The 19257-nt window shown below is 50.0% G+C and overlaps 1 protein-coding gene across 2 annotated transcripts; it reads right to left on the bottom strand.

The window, feature by feature from the left end:
- Window positions 1-4376: 4376 nt before the first annotated feature.
- Window positions 4377-14838, bottom strand: LOC140703301 (hemojuvelin). Of its 2 annotated transcripts, XM_072986936.2 has the most exons (3): window positions 13663-14834; window positions 10945-11447; window positions 4416-7385 (listed from the first exon to the last, which is right to left on the bottom strand). In XM_072986936.2, the coding sequence occupies exons 1-3, from the start codon at window positions 13754-13756 to the stop codon at window positions 6765-6767; spliced, it is 1218 nt and encodes a 405-aa protein (XP_072843037.2). In that variant the 5' UTR covers window positions 13757-14834; the 3' UTR covers window positions 4416-6764. The 2 variants fall into 2 exon arrangements, with proteins under 2 accessions (XP_072843038.2, XP_072843037.2); XM_072986937.2 differs by lacking the exon at window positions 10945-11447 and having other exon boundaries at window positions 4377-7385; window positions 13663-14838.
- Between the last annotated feature and the right edge of the window lie 4419 nt (window positions 14839-19257).

Below are 19257 nucleotides of genomic sequence, written 5' to 3'. Positions count from 1 at the left end.
TGTTAAATATTCATCGATCCGTATATTCGTATTCGTTGACCTTGACAAATAACGGATCAAAACGAACTGCCAAAAAAATTTTATTTGTCCCCATCTCTAATGACGATTATCAATTCCTTCAATGCCTTCAAGGGGAGAATAGTACAATTCATGGATATTTAAAGTCCCTGGTGGCTTCCAGCAAGACTCATGTCCTGTTGGTGGCCTTCCCAAGTATCTCACATACTACATGAACAGACTAGGGAGAAATAAACATCTTTCCTCAATTTCATTTTGCTCACAAACAGAAAACGCCCATGCTCACCGAATGTGAAGAGGGTTTCCTTATGGAAGCAGGAGAATCTTTCCTTCTTATTCTGTGCCTTAAGGCAACCACACCAGTCTTAAGGAGCAAGTGGTGAATGTGGGGTTTGTTGAATTTATTCCAATGGAGAAAAGTCTCATCGTCCAGGAATGAGATTCCTGAATTCTGTGGTTCGGATTGTCTAGTTAATAGGATGGTGCAATAAGGTCCTCACACACCCCACTGATGCTGAAAAATGTTGATTACAGTGGTGCCTTGCTTTACGATTGTCCTGCATTACGACGTATCCGCTTTACAATGATCTTTTTGTGATCGCAATTGCGATTGCAAAACGATGGTCTAAATGGGGGAATTTCACTTTGCGATGATCGGTTCCCTGCTTCGGGAACCGATTCTTCACAAAACGATGTTTTTCTAACAGGTGATTGGCGGTTTCAAAATGGCAGCAAAAATGTCCACCATTTGGAGGATCTTCGCTGGACAGTGAGTTTTTACCCCATTGGAACGCATTGAAACGTGTGGGTTTTTTTATTTCGCTTTACGATGTTTTCGCTTAACGGCGATTTTCCTGGAACAGATTATCGTCATTAAGCGAGGCACCACTGTATAGTCAACACTATTCATAGCATGGTCTCTGGATCCCTCTAGTGACCAGTTCTGGTAACTCCATCTTTAGAAACATATATCTCTATATATCTATATATAAACATTTTTCTTTTAATATTTTTAATATTTTTAGATTGTGGATAAGTGAATCAGTGGATATTGATCCCGCGGATACGGGGTCCTACTTACTTAATGTTGAGGGTGGGGTGCTTTCTGTAAGTGACCACTTCTAGATGCCCACCTTTCAGTCCATGCCTCTTTAACTCACTTCCACCCTTCTTCCAAGAAGCTGAGTTAGTGCTGCGTCCTCTTTTCTCCACAACACAGAGCCAGCCATGAAACTGTCCCCATGGTGGCAGATCTGTGCACCCAGAATCCCACTTGGAGAGCATCGCTGTGCAAGTCTTGGGTTTATCTCATGGTTTTCTTTGAAGGGTATTTTGGAACAATAAACGTGCCTTTTTCCTTTGACCTTGTCATCAGTGTCCTGAGCATTTACTCCTCATTCAGAGCCATAGTCTCACCTTACTAGCCTTCTGAGGTCATGGAGGATTCTCACAAGGCCCACATCTGTTCTCCTCTGTTCCTTCTCTTTCCTCAACCTTTTCTTTCCACCACTATCTTCCTGGCTGTCTCTTTTCTCCTCCTTCTCCCTCCAAGGCACAGCTGGGCTGGCGCTGCTTTGGTGCATCTTGGAAAGGCACCCACTGGCTTAAAAATCTCCCCATGACCACCCCCAAGGCTTTGGCGGAAGGTGGGTGGGAAACTGTGCTTAGCAAGTGTGTTGCGCTGACCATCTTTGTTGAGTCCTTTTCTCATCACTCATGTTCCCTATCCCGGCCATGGAGGTTCTGTGCCATTATCCATGGCACGCGGGCGCATATGCTCAGAACCATGGCTGTTCTCTGTCATGCTCCATTACCCATGATGGATGGAAGAGACATCCTGGCGGTCTCTTTTGATGACCTGCTTTTACCGTCATACCAGGCAGAGCATCCTTTCCCTTTGAAGGAAGAGAGCTTTCAAGTCGCCTGAGAGTCAACCAGCTTTTTTTGACTAGTCCAATGCCCCGTTCAGTGGCACAGCAATATTGAAGGTTCTTGGACGGAGAGCCAAAGCCTTCCCACGGAACGAGAACTTCCAGATGACCAAAAGACAGAACAGCTCACCAGGCTGCACAAAATGACATCCATGGCTCTAAAAAAAAAAAAACATTCACAACTGGTCCAACATTTCATGAGCATAGAAGTCTTCCAGGTCAAGCGGTCCACAAACACCACCCACTCTTTTTAAGCCTTCCTTTTCATGTTTCCAGTTTCTAGTTCCCACTAACTGGTGTTGGACTGATTTTAAAGCATGGATGGACAGGGCTGGAGTCCGATTCCATCCCTGTGGCTGGATGTGTCAGGATTTGTTCCTTTAAGTGAATAAGGGGTTAAATTTAATATTGTAGTGAGAATGCAAAGTCATGCCTGTGATGTCAAGTCAATGGGACAAGTTTAGGTAATTCCTGTCGACCACGTTCAGCTGCTCTGTCTTCAGTGATCAGCTGCTCTCACTATTTAAGCAAGTGAGTGAAAACAGCACTTTGCCACTCAGTTGTGAGTCTGGTGGTCATTACTTTATTTGAATGTGAATGTTATGTTGCTCTGAGATATTCTAAGCCAATGCATATGTTGCCATGTATATATGTCTGACTAAGTCTAATACAGTGGTGCCTTGCTTAACGATTGCCCCGCATTACGACGAAATCGCTGTACAACAGTCTTTTTGCGATCGCAATTGTGATTGTAAAACAATGGTCTAAATAGGGTTTTTTTGCTTTGCGATGATCGTGTCCCTGTTTTTTTAACAACTGATTGATGGTTTCAAAATGGCCGCCGGGTGCTTAAAATGACTTCCCACTGTGTTTAGGGACGGATTCCTCGCTATACAGGCAGAGAAAATGGCCACCGTATGGAGGATCTTCGTTGGACGGTGAGTTTTTACCCCATTGGAACGCATTGAACAGGTTTCAATGCGTTTCAATGGGATTTTTAATTTCATTTTACGATGTTTTCGCTTAACGGCGATTTTCCTGGAACAGATTATCGTCCTTAAGTGAGGCACCACTGTATTTTGTGCTATAAGTCTTATTAGAACTCTCTCCATGCATTTTCTCATATGTCCATGTCTTTGCTCTGCTTATTACGGGGAGGATTTGAAGCTACCAGATAAGAGGCTCTGTGTAACTTGTTATCTTGGGCTCTAGGGTTTGTTTCTCCTAACAGAGTGCTCTTGGAGGCTTCATTATCCAAATTTGACTCCACGCTTTGGAGAGGCAAACGCCACATCAGCCTTCGGAGTTGGACCCACGCCAACAGTCATTTCCCAGTAATGAGCTACTCCAAACTCATTACTGGGAAAAACCTTCAGCCCCTCAACTGGACTGGAACTTCTGCTCAGGTCCAAAGAGTTAAAGGGACATCATACAAGAGAAGCAACGTACAACTGGAGAGTTACTGCAACAGTAAGCTATAGCGATCGTTCCTCCACCACCACCCACCGTTGAGCAAACATGTTAGCCCTGAGAATCTGGACTTTGCTACGGCAACTTTCTGCCAGTTCAGCCAGGAAGCATCTCCAGGTTTTTAATCTGGCAGTTAAGTAAGTGCGTGTGTGCGTGTGTGCGTGCGTGCGTGCGCGCAAGATTTCCCACTGGTTGCCTTTGAACTTTCTGCCATCCTGTCTGTGACAAAGAATGGCTTCTAAATGATGCATTTTCCAAACAATTCAATAACTAAATGTTTTCAACTTTAGTATGATAAATATTTCATTTCGTCCACATTCCTCCACCTTTTTTGTGTTACTGTGAGGGGATCACCTCGATAACCCCCCCCATGCCGTCTCTCTCAACCCCAGAAGCCCAGAGGAGCCCAGGAGAGAGCGAATCTCCCAAGCTCCTTAGTTCCTGCTGGTGGAGGAAGCCTAGTTCAGGGCCGCTGGGGGAGGGCGCAGTGGTGGGAATCGGAGGGTGGGGGCTGCAGGGCTCAGGGCTGTAGTCAACCACACCAGAAGAGGAGAAGGAGGAGACGGGGGGGGAGAGGCCATCAAGCCCTGGGACCCCATGTCTTCTGCACCTCTGTGGAGCGGCAAGTGGAGAGAGAGAGGACAAGCCGAGCCAGCTCCTCCCGTCCGGCCCGTTGAGCCACGGAAGGGGTCGGGGAGGTTGGGGGGGGCTGAGCCTCTGGCCGGGCAGATCCCGGTTGACCCAGCACACCCTCCCCAGCCTCGGTGTCCTTGCCGCCCGACAGGACCCGTGCACCTGCCCCGACCCAGCGTTGGCCCTGGAGACGCAAGTGGCCACAGGCGTGGTCAGGGAGGCTCCGGGAAGAGCGACACGGTGGAGCCGGGTCCCCATCACTCGCCTTTACCAGCCCTGACTAAAAGGCTGCCCCCACCGCCCCCCAGATTGGGACACATGCGCCTCTGGACCTGGACGTCTGGAAAACCCAGTGAAGTCAACTGGGGCCCCAGTCAGACAGACTGCACTCTGAGGTTTAGTGCCAGGAACTCAACCCTCTGGGGATGTGGGGGACGGCATTAGCTGAGGCTGACTCTGTGCTTTAACAAAAAGTGTTATGAGTGACAAAGCCAGACCGGAACCCATTCTTGTCTGGAGAAGCCTCAGCGGCTGGGCCCCCAGGAGGGGGTCGTCGGCAGGAGTCACAGCCCCCCCCCGTGATGTCCTGTTAAACTGGGTCACAAAAAATGATCCACAAACCACTGCACCGGAAGAACCCAGCTGCACCGGTGAGATTGCTTCGGAGCCAACGGGTTGCTGAGTCAGGTCGCCATTCAACAGGAAATTCTATTGCGTGAATCCTCTTAAAAGAAGTGGGACTGACTTTCCTGTTGGGCTGCACACCCATAAGCAGTAATCGCCAAGGCTGTCTTTGGAAGGGCATTCCTGAGAAAGTCATGCCTCGGCAGACAATGATGTTTCTAGAGAACTTCACATGTGCCTTGAAAGGGAGAATACATCCCTGCTTAAATAGGTGCTGCAGGCTTTTGTGATGCTGCACAAACCTGCACAGCCTGTTTAACCATCAGTCTGAGTAATTTGAAACAAGGAGATCTGTGTGCACTGGGAAGCTTCTAAGCCTCTCTCGCAACCCTCTGATTATGGGCTGTCGGTCTCCCACTCAAAATGATGGGAGCCACCGGAATACAAGTGCCTTTTATTCAAAGTGCACTCTACATATTCTACATTCTGAGCTGTCAAAAAGAGGAAGGCAATGACAAGAGAGGGTTTCTCTATAGAAAAATAAGTGCACGGGGGAGAGGGCAGGATTTTTCTTATGATTATTGAGTTTATAGTTTAGATAGTCAATGCGATGGTTGCGGTGTAGCCCTTCCAGTGTCAGATGAGTCACTGAGCTTTCCTTTCTGGTGTGAATGGCCCTTTACGGACCTCAAGACCAGGGTCAGCTGCTAGAAACCGTGACTTTGCAATATAAAGCATAAGACAAGCGGCCGCTGGCTGGCTGGCTGGCTCTCTGAGTGTTATTTTGGCAGGCAGCCGTTGGAAGGAATGGAATTAACCAGAATTTACGGCAGGCAAGAAGCTGACAGGGAAAAAAAAAGTTGATTCGTTTGAAATGTAGTGCTGGTGGAGAGCTTTGTAGTGCTGGTGGAGAGGACTGTTAGGAAAAGGAACTAGTGGGTCCTCAATCGGATCCAGTTTGGACTCTCTCAGGAGGCCAAAATGTTTAAAACTCAGGCTGTCCTTACTTCGGGCAGATCACGAGGAGACAGGATTCTCTGGAAAAGACCGTCATGCTTGGAAAGGTGAAAGGCAGCAGGAAAAGAGGAAGACCCAATGCGAAATGGATAGACTCCCTCAAGGAAGCCACAGCTTAGTCTGCAAGAGCTGAGAAGACTTGTTAAGGACTGGATGTTTTGGAGACTGCTCATTCATAGGGCCACCCGTGAGCTGGAGGCGACTTGCCAGCAGATAAGAACAGCAAGGAGAAATGGTGGCTTATAATCACAATTCAAGGTGATGCCACGAGCTGAAAGAACTGCTCAGAAGTGGCCGATTCTGGGAATTGTGGTCTAGAAAATGATCAGAGGTTGAGTGCCCCATGAATGCCTGCGAATTACGGGTTCCCGGGCCTCCCAGATCAATTTGTGAGCAAAAAGCTTCCCTGGGAGTGACACTTCCCACGCAATCCCATTGCCAATGGATATTCCTAAGCATGCCGAGCCCCATCTTTGAAATGGGGTCTCCAAGGGTGGAGCCCACCATCAACCATCATCACCCACCAAATCTCATCACTGCGGGTTCTCCATCATCTCCAATTTGTTTCAGAGACAAATTTCTTTAAGGACGTTGGAAGAGGGATTAGAAGAAAGAGCTGATGAAAAGGTTTCCAGTACTTTTTTAAAAAGAGAAAGAAACTATTTATTTATTTTATTTATTTGATTTGTATCCCGCCCATCTGATCTAATAGACCACTCTGAGCGGCTATTTTCCAAGGGAGTAAGTAATGTATTTTTTTTTTTCAAAATTTGGCAGGAAATAAGCTAATTGTGAGCCTAAGAGAGCTCGTCCATCAGTATTTTTAAAGCCTTGGTTTTCTTCAGTGATGCCTTTCCGAGAAACCAGCAGAAACGGGAAATGTTTGTTTCTTGGACGACTCCATGTTCCAGAATCCACAACCAGCATGGCCAGCACTGGAACTGCAGGGAGTCACCTTCCAGAAAAGAAGATATTTCCCACCCACCTCTGGAATCCTGTCATTTTAATATATTTTTTTTCTTGACCTCCCTGACATACAAAATCTAAGTCTCAGCCACCCCAGGAAGAGTTTTAGAAGCGCAACTGAAGCCATGAAATGACAGGTGCCAACAGCCAGAGGGAGGAACCGTGGAGAAACGAGGCCCCCTCGGTCTGGAAAATGTGAAGTTTCTGGGCATCCAGGTGGAAGGCTTTCCCATCTTCCAGGGCGTCGTGTGCCGGCTGGGTCAAGTCGGCATTGCCGGAAGTCACCACGTCGAAGACACAGGACTGGAAGTAGGCGTCCTCCACCGGCAGCTTCTTCCTGCACAGCAGACGGGCCTTCTCTCTGGTGATGTTGCCGAGGCGAGGCCAGCCGTGGCTCCGAGGGATGCGCTGAGCCGCCGGGCACCCGAAGACGCACAGCTGCAGGTCTTGTTCCTCCGTGAAGGAGGAGGCCACCTCCTCGGCCACCCGGATGGAGAACGACAGGCGTCCGGCTGCTTGGCGCACGGAAATGGTGGTGCCGATGTATGCTGCTCGTATCTCCACGTGTCGTCCCGGCGTGTGCTCATGGAGGGTCAGGCTGCTCCCTCCAGGCCTCTCGCCACCGTTCACTGAACCGTCTATGAAAGCGGCGGGCAGGTTATCGGTTTCAGCCTGGTAGACCTTCTCGTCGACGCACTCTTTCATGTTCTTGAAGATGATGGTCAACTGGAAAGAAACCGTACATTAATAGCTCAAACTCAACAAGGTGATGGCTTTAGAAGCATGGTGATTGGCTGAATGGCAGCCTGTCTTCTAAAGCAGGAATCCCTAAGATCAGAGCTAGTTCTGAATGTCTCGTTAAATTCCTTTTTAAAAAAAATGCTACAGAGCAGAAGTACAAAGATTGACGGAGTAGAACAGCTTCAATTTCTCCAGATAGTCCACTCCTTTCTCATCAACCCCAGTCTTAATAACGCACTCTGAGACATTGGTAGGAGAAAGAATTTTTTAAAATGCCTTTACTTACAGCTGTGATCGGATCAACAGCAAACTAACCAACAGAAAAAGACTTTCAACAGACTGAAAATAAGGAAAGAGAACACTCAGCAGAGAAGGTGGGGCTCTCTTTCAATTCAGAGGCAGGAGGAAATGATTGGTGCTGGATAGACAGACAGTCACCTCGGCACAAAAAAGTCATTTTGCTGGCCGCCGCTCACATGCCTGGAAATCCTCTGGTCAAGGAGTTCATCACATGACGGCTGGCATGACCAACAGCCAGCAAGTTGCAAAAGCCACCTGCCTTAAACACATGGGTGTCTACAATAAGAATTTGGCCAAAGAGCCTGGGGAGGGGGCTCCTGGACCCCCGCCTAACTCTGGAAGCCCAGGTGAACTTGGTGGCCAGGGGCGCCTTCCTTCAGCTGCAGAAATTGTACCAGTTCCAGCCCTACCTGGACGAGCAGAGTCTCATGACAGTTACACATGCACTGGTAACATCTTGCATAGATTACTGCAATGCGCTCTACGTGGGGCTGCCTTTGAAGATGGTCCGGCGACTGCAACTGGTCCAGAATCGAGCTGCGCGGCTGGTGAGTCGTGGGGCTGCTAGGGCACACATCAAGCCGATTCTGTATAAGTTACATTGGCTACCAGTTGCCACCCGGGCCCAATTCAAAGTGCTTGTTTTGACATATAAAGCCCTGAACGGCTTGGGCCCTGGATACCTGAAGGACCACCACCTTCCATATGAACCCACCCACAAGTTAAGATTTAGCCAGGGGGCCCTTTTGAAAGAGCTGTCCCTTAAGGAGGTAAGAGGGACGGCTTGTAGACAAAGGGCCTTCTCGGCAGCTGCCCCCAGACTATGGAACGCCCTCCCTACTGAGATTCGTCTGGCGCCGACGCTGATGACATTTCAGCACCAGGTCAAAACCTCCCTGTTCCAGAAGGTTTTTTATTGAAATATCAACTGTGGGTCCTAGTGGCCATTTTTAGGTCATTGTATTTTCAATTGTATTTTGTTTTATCTTTTTATCTTTTTATTGTATTTAAATAGTTGTAAGCCGCCCAGAGACCTTTGGGTAGTGTAGGCAGCATAGATAGATAGATAGATAGATAGATAGATAGATAGATAGATAGATAGATAGATAGATAGATAGATAGATAGATAGATAGATAGAGAGAGAGAGAGAGAGAGAGAGAGAGAGATAGATAGATAGATAGATAGATAGATAGATAGATAGATAGATAGATAGATTAGTTAGGCATCCTTCAGTCTCAAAAGACTATGGTAACGTGCTCTGTATGGAGGACTTGTAACAGCATCTAGTGTGGCTGAGGAGGCCAATTCGAGAGTGACAGTCCCTTCCACACTGAGGACAGATCCAATCTGTCCCCTGTCGAGCTCCCTGGTTTTGCTGCTTTTGTGACTTCCTCTTTGCCTCGGCCTGCTGGGCAAGGGTCTCTTCAATTTGGGAGAGGGCGCGATGCAGTGCCTGCCTCCAGGCTGAATGCTCAGATAGATAGATAGATAGATAGATAGATAGATAGATAGATAGATAGATAGATAGATAGAGAGAGAGAGAGAGAGAGAGAGAGAGAGAGAGAGAGAGAGAGAGGACGGACGGACGGACGGACGGACGGACGGACGGAGGGAGGGAGGGAGGGAGGGACGGACGGACGGAGGGACGGACGGAGGGACGGACGGAGGGAGGGACGGACGGACGGACAGACAGACAGACAGACAGACAGAGACAGACAGACAGACAGACAGACAGACAGATAGATAGAGGGAGGGAGGGAGGGAGGGAGGGACGGACGGACAGACAGACAGACAGAGAGACAGACAGACAGACAGACGGATAGACGGATGGAGGGAGGGAGGGAGGGAGGGACGGACGGACGGACGGACGGAGGGAGGGAGGGAGGGAGGGACGGACGGACGGACGGACAGACGGAGGGAGGGAGGGAGGGACGGACGGAGGGAGGGACGGACGGACGGACGGACGGCGGGAGGGAGGGAGGGACAGACGGACGGAGGGAGGGAGGGACGGAGGGACGGACGGACGGACGGACGGCGGGAGGGAGGGAGGGACAGACGGACGGAGGGAGGGACGGACGGACGGACGGACGGACGGAGGGAGGGAGGGAGGGACGGACGGACGGACGGAGGGAGGGAGGGAGGGACGGACGGACGGACGGACGGACGGAGGGAGGGAGGGACGGACGGACGGACGGACGGACGGACGGACAGACGGAGGGAGGGACGGACGGACGGACGGACGGAGGGAGGGATGGACGGACGGACGGCGGGAGGGAGGGAGGGAGGGAGGGAGGGACGGACGGACGGACGGACAGACGGAGGGAGGGACGGACGGACGGACGGAGGGAGGGACGGACGGACGGACGGCGGGAGGGAGGGAGGGAGGGAGGGACGGACGGACGGATGGAGGGAGGGAGGGAGGGACGGAGGGACGGACGGACGGCGGGAGGGAGGGAGGGACAGACAGACGGAGGGAGGGAGGGAGGGACGGACGGACGGACGGACGGACGGAGGGAGGGAGGGAGGGAGGGACGGACGGACGACGGACGGACGGACGGACGGAGGGAGGGAGGGAGGGAGGGAGGGACGGAGGGAGGGAGGGAGGGAGGGAGGGACGGATGGACGGAGGGAGGGAGGGAGGGAGGGAGGGACGGACGGACGGACGGACGGACGGAGGGAGGGACGGACGGACGGACGGAGGGACGGAGGGAGGGAGGGAGGGAGGGAGGGAGGGAGGGACGGACGGACGGACGGACGGACGGACGGACAGACAGACAGACAGACAGACAGACAGACAGACAGACAGACAGATAGATAGATAGATAGATAGATAGATAGATAGATAGATAGATAGATAGATAGATAGATAGATAGATAGATAGATAGATAGATAGATAGGTAGATATTCCAAGTATCCTGCCTCTGCTCTGTCTTCTTTTCTCAAAACTAGACCTGCCCAGTTCTTCCAGTCTTTCCTCACAGCTTCCAGTCCCCTGATCCTCCGTGTGGCCTTCCTCTGAACTTGTTCCAATTTGTCCGCATCCTTCTTGAAGTGCACTCTAGATGAGGCCTCACCAGCACCAAAAAGAGGGGGATTCATACTTCCAAGGCCTATCAAGCCATCTGTGATATTCCCTACTTGGAGCTCCCGGGTGGTCCCTCATGCAAGCGTTAACCCCAATCAACCTGCTCTCATCCAAAATGTCTGGGAGTGCCGAGCATAATGCGAACATCTGCGTTTACCTTTCTGGTGGCTGTAGCCTTCCACACTTTCCCTACGGGAGAACTGGTGGCCTGCACAAACAGGTACTCGTTGTCCAGGAGCGGCCAAGAGCCCTCCAACTGGCAGGTGTGGAACTCGTCCGCAAACGTCCGGACGTGGGGGTTCCCGAAGGTCGTGCAGTGGCGGAAGGCCGGGGACTGGCCGTGCTTGCGGGCGAAGCTCTTCTCGTAATCGCAGATGTCCAGGGTGGCAAAGCCCTCTGGGGCGGGCGCCAGCACCGGAGGCCACGGCGGGGAGGTGGGACCTTCCTTGGAGCAGTTGTTCTGAATCATGAGGTCTTCGATGCCGTAGACGGCGGAGTGGTAGGCAAGGTTCCCCCGGCAGGTGCGGGCCGTCCTGCGCGTGCAGCTGGAGTAGGAGCGCAAGGCGGCACAGAAGGCGGTGCTCCCGTGGGGGGCTTGCAGGTTTTCCGTGGCCGCCAGATATGCCGAGTTGCAGCGTGAGATCTTGCACTGGGAATCAACTAGTCAATGGCCACATCAAAAAAAAAAGGCATTGAGACACAGGGGTCAGGAAGAGATGGGCCCACCACCCATCCCCCTTTTGCCCCATCTTGCAACAAACCCACAGCTGGCCCCCGGTGGGTCAAGGCTGGTCCTTAGAAGCATGTCATCTGGTCTCCCATTAGTGGCATCCTTCAAGAGCTACATCAGTGCTTCTCCAACCTTGACCTCTCAGGGGGTTTAGACTTCACCTCCCAGAAGGCCCAGACCGGCAGGCTGCCGGGAGCGATTCTGGGGGTTGTCCTTCAAAATATACGGAGGACCAAGAGTTGCGAAGAGAGATGAGCATCAGCCCGAAAAATGACAAATTCGGGAGGTTCGTCGTTCGTGGCTACCCACGAACCACGAACCACCCACAAACTCTGGGAAAACGAACTGGTTTCTGGTTCATTTTTCTGGTCTGTGCTGGGGGGGGGGAAGGGAACCTGATGCCCCACCTCCTTCCCACCACCCCATTGCCTCCCTTCCAGGTCTTGCCACCTCCTCCTCTTCCACCACCGCCCTCTTCGGAGACAGTGGCCCAGCTTCCCTTCCAGCGTGAGCGGGCACAGGAGACAGGAGGCCTGGGTCCCGGAAGAGGAGCCAGGCCACTGTCTCTGAAGACGCTGGCAGTGGAGGAGGAAGAGATGGTGGTCGGCCAAGGGAGAGCCATGCGGGCAGCCGGAAGGGGGCGCAGGCCTTCCGTTTTGCCGAAGCAAAACGAAACGCCAAGCAAGAAAAAAATTCAGTGCTTCGTCTCGTTTCGGCAAAACGAAACCACGAACCGAACCGCAAACCAACTGGGTTTGTGGTTTTTTCTTTCTGTTCATCATTTGTGCCCAGCTCTAGCTGGAAACCATCTGCCTCCAGCGAACCCACCCGAGAAAAATGCTCCCTCCCACGTATGCTTCCCTATCTGCACAGACCAGGAGTCAATATTTTGTTCCGGGTTCGCTTTGCAAGACCTTACTTGTCCTGGAGTGACGAGGAACTTTCAGAAGTCACGGAGAACAAAATCTCTCTGGACCTTGGAGGGCTGCACCCATTGTAGGGAACCCCAGGCCATTCAAACCTCACCCTCGCAATAATTCTTACACCTTTTAAAACCAATACCCCCTTTTCATCCCTGAGTAGCCAAAACAAATAAAAACAGGGAGGATGAGCAGCAAGGATGCTGAGTGCCTCAACACATAATAAAATGCACCATTGTGGTCTTTTCCATGAGACAAGGAGACCTTCAACCTAATCAGAAAAATGTTGTCAGGGGGGTCCCTGAGGGTCCTGCCTCGGCTGTACTTTCTCTTCCCCCCCCCCATTTTTCTGTGAAGGAGTGCAGACAGAGCACTTCCTTATGTCCAGAGGGGGGAAAAAATCTTTTCCAGATTTCGGTTGATCCAAAATTACTGCCCTTTGTTTGAACCTGATCTTGGTAATGCTGTGGTTGTTTTCACCTGAGAGGCCAGCCGTATTCATGAAGCAAAACCTTTTTGGGGGGGATCCACCCTCATCTCACCGGAGGCCACCATGCCGTCGACAAAGGGGGCTGCAGTCCTCAAAATATCGTGTAAAATTAAACCTACTGATTTTTGAAGGGATTTCCCCTCCAGGCTGCTTAATTTTATTTTAGACTACAACATCCATCATCCCGCCAGCCAGCCAGGGCCCTCCCCCAAGTTTTGCATCGTGTTTTGCTATATGTTTATGCTATGCTGTTGTTATCTGAGCTATATTTTAACATTTACTGTTTCTGGAGGTTGGTTATGACTGTTGGGAAACGGCCCGGAATTGTGCTTCGGCGCTAATGGAGTGGTAGATACATTAAAAGTAATAGATAAAATAAATAAATGAATAAATTGCAGTCACTTCCCCCAACCTGGTGCCCTCTAGTTGTGTGGGGCAACAATTCCCCCTCCAGGGAGATCGGAGGGCATCTGTTCCATAGAATCGTAGAACAGTGACATTTGAAAGGAGCTGCTTTGCATTGTTTTTATAGCAAAGATGCAGCACCTACAGACACAGCAAGAAGCTCTTGGCAAGAGGTCAAGGGGGACGCATGACCCGCTTCTCATCCTTCCCTTTGACGATGCCCCCCCCCCCGAACAACGACTTGCCCATCAGGGTGTGGATTTCCTCCTGGATTTCACCCCCACCCCAAGCTGTAACCAACCGCCCACAGGAAGGGTCTCGGACTCTTACCATGCCTACAGCTTAGGAGAAGCGTGAGTATCTGAACCAACATGCAAGGTCTGGCTGTGTAGGATGGCGTCCTAGAGCAGAACGATCTTCTCATGCTGGGTCCATTCAGCAGAGGGACAAGGGGTTGCCCAAATCCCGCCTTCCCCTTACGCACACACAAGTTCCCTGGCAGTAAACGAAGACCAGTCCGCAGTAAATCGATACTAGCACTCAGAAGCTTCCTCTTCTTCCCCAGGTTTAGCCTCACCTGGCCGGGGGGAAAAATGCTTAGTCTCAACTTGGTTGGATTCCATCAGACTTTGTTAAGTCAAAGCATGTGGAAGTAACCAAAGTTCCATTCATTCAGTGGGTCCTCTCTACTTGGGACTAGCCATTGGTTTTAGCTCCAGATAACAAGTTGGTATCACCCGTTTTGAAGGTCTCCGATTCATAAGGCCGCCAGAAGTCAGAAGCGACTTGAGGGCATGGAAGAACCAATGGAAAATGCTCTTTTTGTGACAATTGTAAGTTCGCCTTTTTGTTTCAGGGGTTTGGTGTCAGACTGTGCTGAGGTGAAATCTTTTCCCCCTCCGACCTCAGGTTACCTGAAGCAGTGAGAAAGTAGCTTGGCTTGAGGTGGTGCTATTCCACACAGAGAATACTGCAAAGGTGGACAATCCCCCCACCCTGTTCTTCTCCTTATTCTCTCACGGGTCCTCTCTGCCGACTCACAGGATGCTCCCAAATGGAAAGCCTTTCCAAGCTGTCCAGTCTTCACCGAGGTGGAAGGTCCTCAGCTTTCATGAAGACAGAGGCAAGCTCTCTCACTGAATTTTTCCCACCACCAACCTGTGTCGAAGTCCGAAGGAAACAGACCAGGACGATGCCCGAGCTCACAATAGCCGTCCAGGGGAGATGTTGCTGGACGCCTTCATCTACGATTCTGATGGAGCCATGTTCTCAAGACCCATAGTTCCACCCTACCGCCTAGAGTTCTTCCTCCCCTTCTCTCAGAGCCCCGTGCAGGAGTCACCAAGAAGGGTCTTCACATTATGTCTCTTCCCTTTCATTCCCACAGCTGTACGTTTGCCTCCATTCCCCGTGTCCGTCGCTGGTTTTGTAATAAGGTTTTGAAACCAAGGCTGTCCCCCTCCCCCGATGTGTGTGACCATGACCTTCCAGTAAAGCCAGTAAACAATGGCACAAACTTTGCCCCGGCTTGGACCCTTGCAACTCACCACCAGAGCTAATGATCAACTAATTATCGTTGGTGGAACAGGATGTCCACGGCACCAGTTGGTTGGCAAAACCTCAGGTCTAAAAGCTGATAAATGGGCTTCAGGATGGACAACCCCATTTGGCAGGAACATAGGTTAGTTAGTTAGTTAGTTAGTTAGTTAGTTAGTTAGTTAGTTAGTTAGTTAGTTAGTTAGTTAGTTAGTTAGTTAGTTAGTTAGTTAGTTAGTTAGTTAGTTAGTTAGTTAGTTAGTTAGTTAGTTAGTTAGTTAGTTTTAGTTTCATTTTTATGCCACCCATCTGCCCAAAGGCCACTTTGGGCGTTTTACAACAGCAAAACACGGCATGAACACAGTGAAAAACTTTCACAGAACCCAAAAGAGTTTGCACCTCAGAACCAGAATGCATGCATGCCTTTTCATCTGCAGCATCAAATGCTGGAGGAATAATGGCCTTCGCATCGGTCCTAAGGCTTCGCAGCGGGAAGACTTTGGTGTGGGGGATGGGCAACGTCTGATGAGAAATTAATCAGTACATTTACATGTGTGAATTACCCTAAAAGAACTTTGGGGAGGTTTCCCCTCCCCGGGACAGGAAAAATGCTTCTTTATTTTTTCAGGGAAATTTTGTCAGCAGGATCAGATCTCTGTTTTTAGAAAGGCTTTTTGCCTTCTGGAATATTCTTTTTCCTTGTTCTCTCACTCCGTTTAGGGTGCAATCAGATGCCAATAAAGGATCGTGTCTGATTGGACTGGAAAGGCTTGCTTCACCCTTCAAGCTATCTTTTTTTCCCCGTAAAGGGATCACCTCACTCCCCTGTTCCAGCAGCTCCACCGGCTGCCAATCCATTTTTGAGCACAAATCAAAGTGCTGGGTTTAACCTATAAAGACCTAAAGGGCTTTAGTCCAAACCACCTCAAGGACCGCATTTCCTCTCTGTGAGCCTGCTTGATCATTAAGAGCTTCAGGAGAGGCCTTGCTCTCAGTCCCACCACCTTCACAGGTGCCTCTGATGGGGACCCAGGAGACAATCTTCTTCTGTGGCTGCTCCTTTAGACTCTGGAACTCCCTCCCACTGGAGGCCTGCCTGGCCCCATTTTTGCGGTTCTTCTTGAAGCAGGCAAAGACCTTTCTCTTCAGGCAGGCTTTTCCTCCATGACCAGCTGTTGGCTGGGGCCGGGTGGTTTTGAACAGATTGTTGAGCAGTGGTTAAACTGCAGGACTGCAGCCAAAACTCTGCCCACAACCTGGGTTCAATCTCAGGTACCCAGTTTGACGTTCACTCAGCCTTCCATCCTTCTGAGGTCAGTCTATTGAGTACCCAATTGGGGGGGGGTTTGGTCTGGGCCGCTGTGTCGCCTGCATAATTAAATTGTAAACCTCCCAGAGAGTGCTTAAAGTGCCATGGGGTGATCTATAAGCAGCATGCTTTGCTTTGTTTTGTTTTTGCTCTGTTGCTTTTCAATGTGTTTTCAGTATTGATTTTAATTGCCATCTTTAATATAATTTAATATAATTGTTTAATTAAATACTTGTGTGCTTACTGATTTTAGCTTTTAAATATAGTTTTTGTAATGATATAAGTCTCCTTGGGTCCTTTTTAAGGAGAAAAGAGAGGTAAAACATTAGGAAGGAAGGAAGGAAGGAAGGAAGGAAGGAAGGAAGGAAGGAAGGAAGGAAGGAAGGAAGGAAGGAAGGAAGGAAGGAAGGAAGGAAGGAAGGAAGGAAGGAAGGAAGGAAGGAAGGAAGGAAGGAAGGAAGGAAGGAACTGTGGATGGATGGATGGATGGATGGATGGATGGATGGATGGATGGATGGATGGATGGATGGATGGATGGATGGATGGATGGATGGATGGAAGGAAGGAAGGAAGGAAGGAAGGAAGGAAGGAAGGAAGGAAGGAAGGAAGGAAGGAAGGAAGGAAGGAAGGAAGGAAGGAAGGAAGGAAGGAAGGAAGGAAGGAAGGAAGGAAGGAAGGAAGGAAGGAAGGAAGGAAGGAATCATTCTAGCCCAGCTCCAAAAACGAGCAGGCCTGCCCCTGGACCAAAAAAAGGCTGACTTGGGCACGGAGCAGGAGCCGGCTGGTTTGCAACCTCCTATACGTTGTTAGATTTCCAGAGAGTAGCTCACATCGGATCATGCTACAACAAAATGTGAAGTGGATCCCCACAGCCCTCATTAACAAAAGATTGCTGGAACATTATTACATAATTGAGGTTTGGTGTACGTGATAATGACTGCTGTATGGGCTTTGAGTGGAGAGGTCACAGAACTGGGGTGCTGCAGAGGCCCTCTCCTGGTGATCACATTCATGGGAATGTTTTGCTTTGTGTTTCAAACAGAGATCCGCCAACACACGGATTGTGCCAGCGACCTGGGGACGGAGCGGGACAGGAGGCCTCCTAAAGCAGTGGTCCCCAACCTTGGGCCTCCAGATGTTCTTGGACTTCAACTCCCAGAAATCCTGGCCAGCAGAGGTGGTGGTGAAGGCTTCTGGGAGTTGTAATCCAAGAACAATGTGGAGGCCCTAAGGTTGGGGACCACTGTCCTAAAGGACTTAGGGAGACCTGGTCTTATCCTGTGTGTTCTTCGTTCAAGCACAGAGATGCTCAGGAGGTTTCCATACAGCCCGGCAGAAAAAGCACGAAGGACCTTCTCTGGGAGCTGCTGCCTAAATGGGCCAATAATGGTCACTTCTTGCAAAAGCTTCCTTGGAGCAGCCTCGCTTCATTACTGAGATGGCTTGACCTGGCGGACGCCAGAGGTGAATCAAGGGGACGCAGGAGTCAGGAAGGCCACCAATCCCGAGGTCCTTAGCCCTTCTCAGACTTCCCTTCCTTCCTCCCAGATAAACTGCACATGTCCTGCAGGGTGTAGAGAAGAGGAATACCTATTTTTGAAAAGTCTTTCCAGGGACTTTTTCACAGCAGAGGCCATCCTATCCTTCTGCCGGTCACGGACTGACCCTCCTCACTCTTGCACTGCGACAGAAGAGCCCTCGGGAAGCTAAAGGACAAAATAAATAATCACACATAGACCAGGTGCTTATTTTCTCTGGATTACAGTGGTGCCTCGCTAGACGATGATAATCCATTCCACTGAAATCGCTGTTTAGCAAAATCATTGTCTAGCGAAAAGCATTTCCCCATTGGAATGCATTGAAACCTGTTTAATGCATTCCAATGGGGAAGAACCGTCGTTGTCTAGCAAAGATCGGCCATAGGAAAGCCGCTTTGCGAACCGCCGATCAGCTGTTTACATCGCTGTCTTGCGAAGCTTAGGCCCCAAAAACACCTGTTTTGCAAGCGCGGAGGAAGCTGTCAGAATCGTTGTCTAGTGAAAATTTGTTTGCGAAGCAGGGACCAAACATTGTCCAGCGAAATCACCCCATAGGAATCACTGTTTTGCGAATTGCTATAGCGATCGCAAAAAGTCAATGTCTAGCGAAAAAACTGTCATGCGGGGTAACTGTCTAGCGAGGCACCACTGTGTTTCCTGCTTCGTGCTAGCAGCTTAATGGCACCTCTTATTTGTAAAGCAGCTTGTTTTTCTGACCCCCCGCCCAATTTTGTTCTCCCTCTTTCCTAGAGCTAAGGATCACATTTCATCTCTTGATGGGAGAGCTTTGATAAAAGCTGGACGTGTTTTACAGGAGACGAATCCCCACCTGAGTTCCCTGTCCCTGTGACGCTTCGTCATGAAATGTCATTTGGGTTAGAATTGGTGGTGGCGGCGGCGTTTCTAATAGTCATTTTTACTCAAGGCTATCACTCAAAGGGATATAGAAACAGCTTTGAATACACAGGTAAGAACATAATGATAACAAAAGCACCAAGGTAACACAATCCTGCAGGGCACGGTTGCAAATGCATGTGTTTTGTCACAGAGTGTCTCCCCTTTTGAGAAGAACAGACAGGAAGGCAGAAGAGAGGCTGGGAATTCTCTCAGAAGTACAGGTGGTAAAGGCAGGTAGCGAATGTCGCGAGAAGCCCTCAGGGTCCTACATTTACTCCCAGCTCTTCCTACTTGGAAAGAGTTTGAGAAGAAGTAACCCATCTCTCTGGCTTCCAGTTTTATCCCTAGTTCAAGACTTTGGTTCATCTAATCCAGGACTGGCAACTCTTGACTAGCAGCACTGATGCTGCAGCGTTTGGGGCAGGACTCTTTGTAAGCCTCGGTTGAAAATCTCTGACATTCCTCAGTGGTGCCCCCATCCAAATGCAACCTGACTGAAGCTTCCAAAAGCTTGAGCTGAGATGTGATTCATTCTGTGTCACCCATTTATTGTACCTTTTTTCTCCCAGTGTGCAGTTTTAGTAGGGGGAAAGCTTCTGACCAGCCTCTGTGGCTGTCGTTGGTTGGTTGGTTGGTTGGTTGGTT

This window comes from Pogona vitticeps, chromosome 1 (assembly GCF_051106095.1).
Source record: "Pogona vitticeps strain Pit_001003342236 chromosome 1, PviZW2.1, whole genome shotgun sequence".
NCBI lineage: Eukaryota > Metazoa > Chordata > Lepidosauria > Squamata > Agamidae > Pogona > Pogona vitticeps.
The sequence above is the reverse complement of the archived record's forward strand: the minus strand, read 5'-3'. Positions and strand labels throughout refer to the sequence as shown.

Bases quoted from the DNA above. Each gene is read 5' to 3' on its own strand.
- LOC140703301 (XM_072986936.2), bottom strand. From the start codon at position 13,756: ATGAGAAGATCGTTCTGCTCTAGGACGCCATCCTACACAGCCAGACCT. The intron at 11,448-13,662 runs GTAAGAGTCCGA...GCCATTGACTAG, and splicing joins TCTCCTAAGCTGTAGGCATG to TTGATTCCCAGTGCAAGATC. The intron at 7,386-10,944 runs GTAAACGCAGAT...GTTTCTTTCCAG, and splicing joins AGGCTACAGCCACCAGAAAG to TTGACCATCATCTTCAAGAA.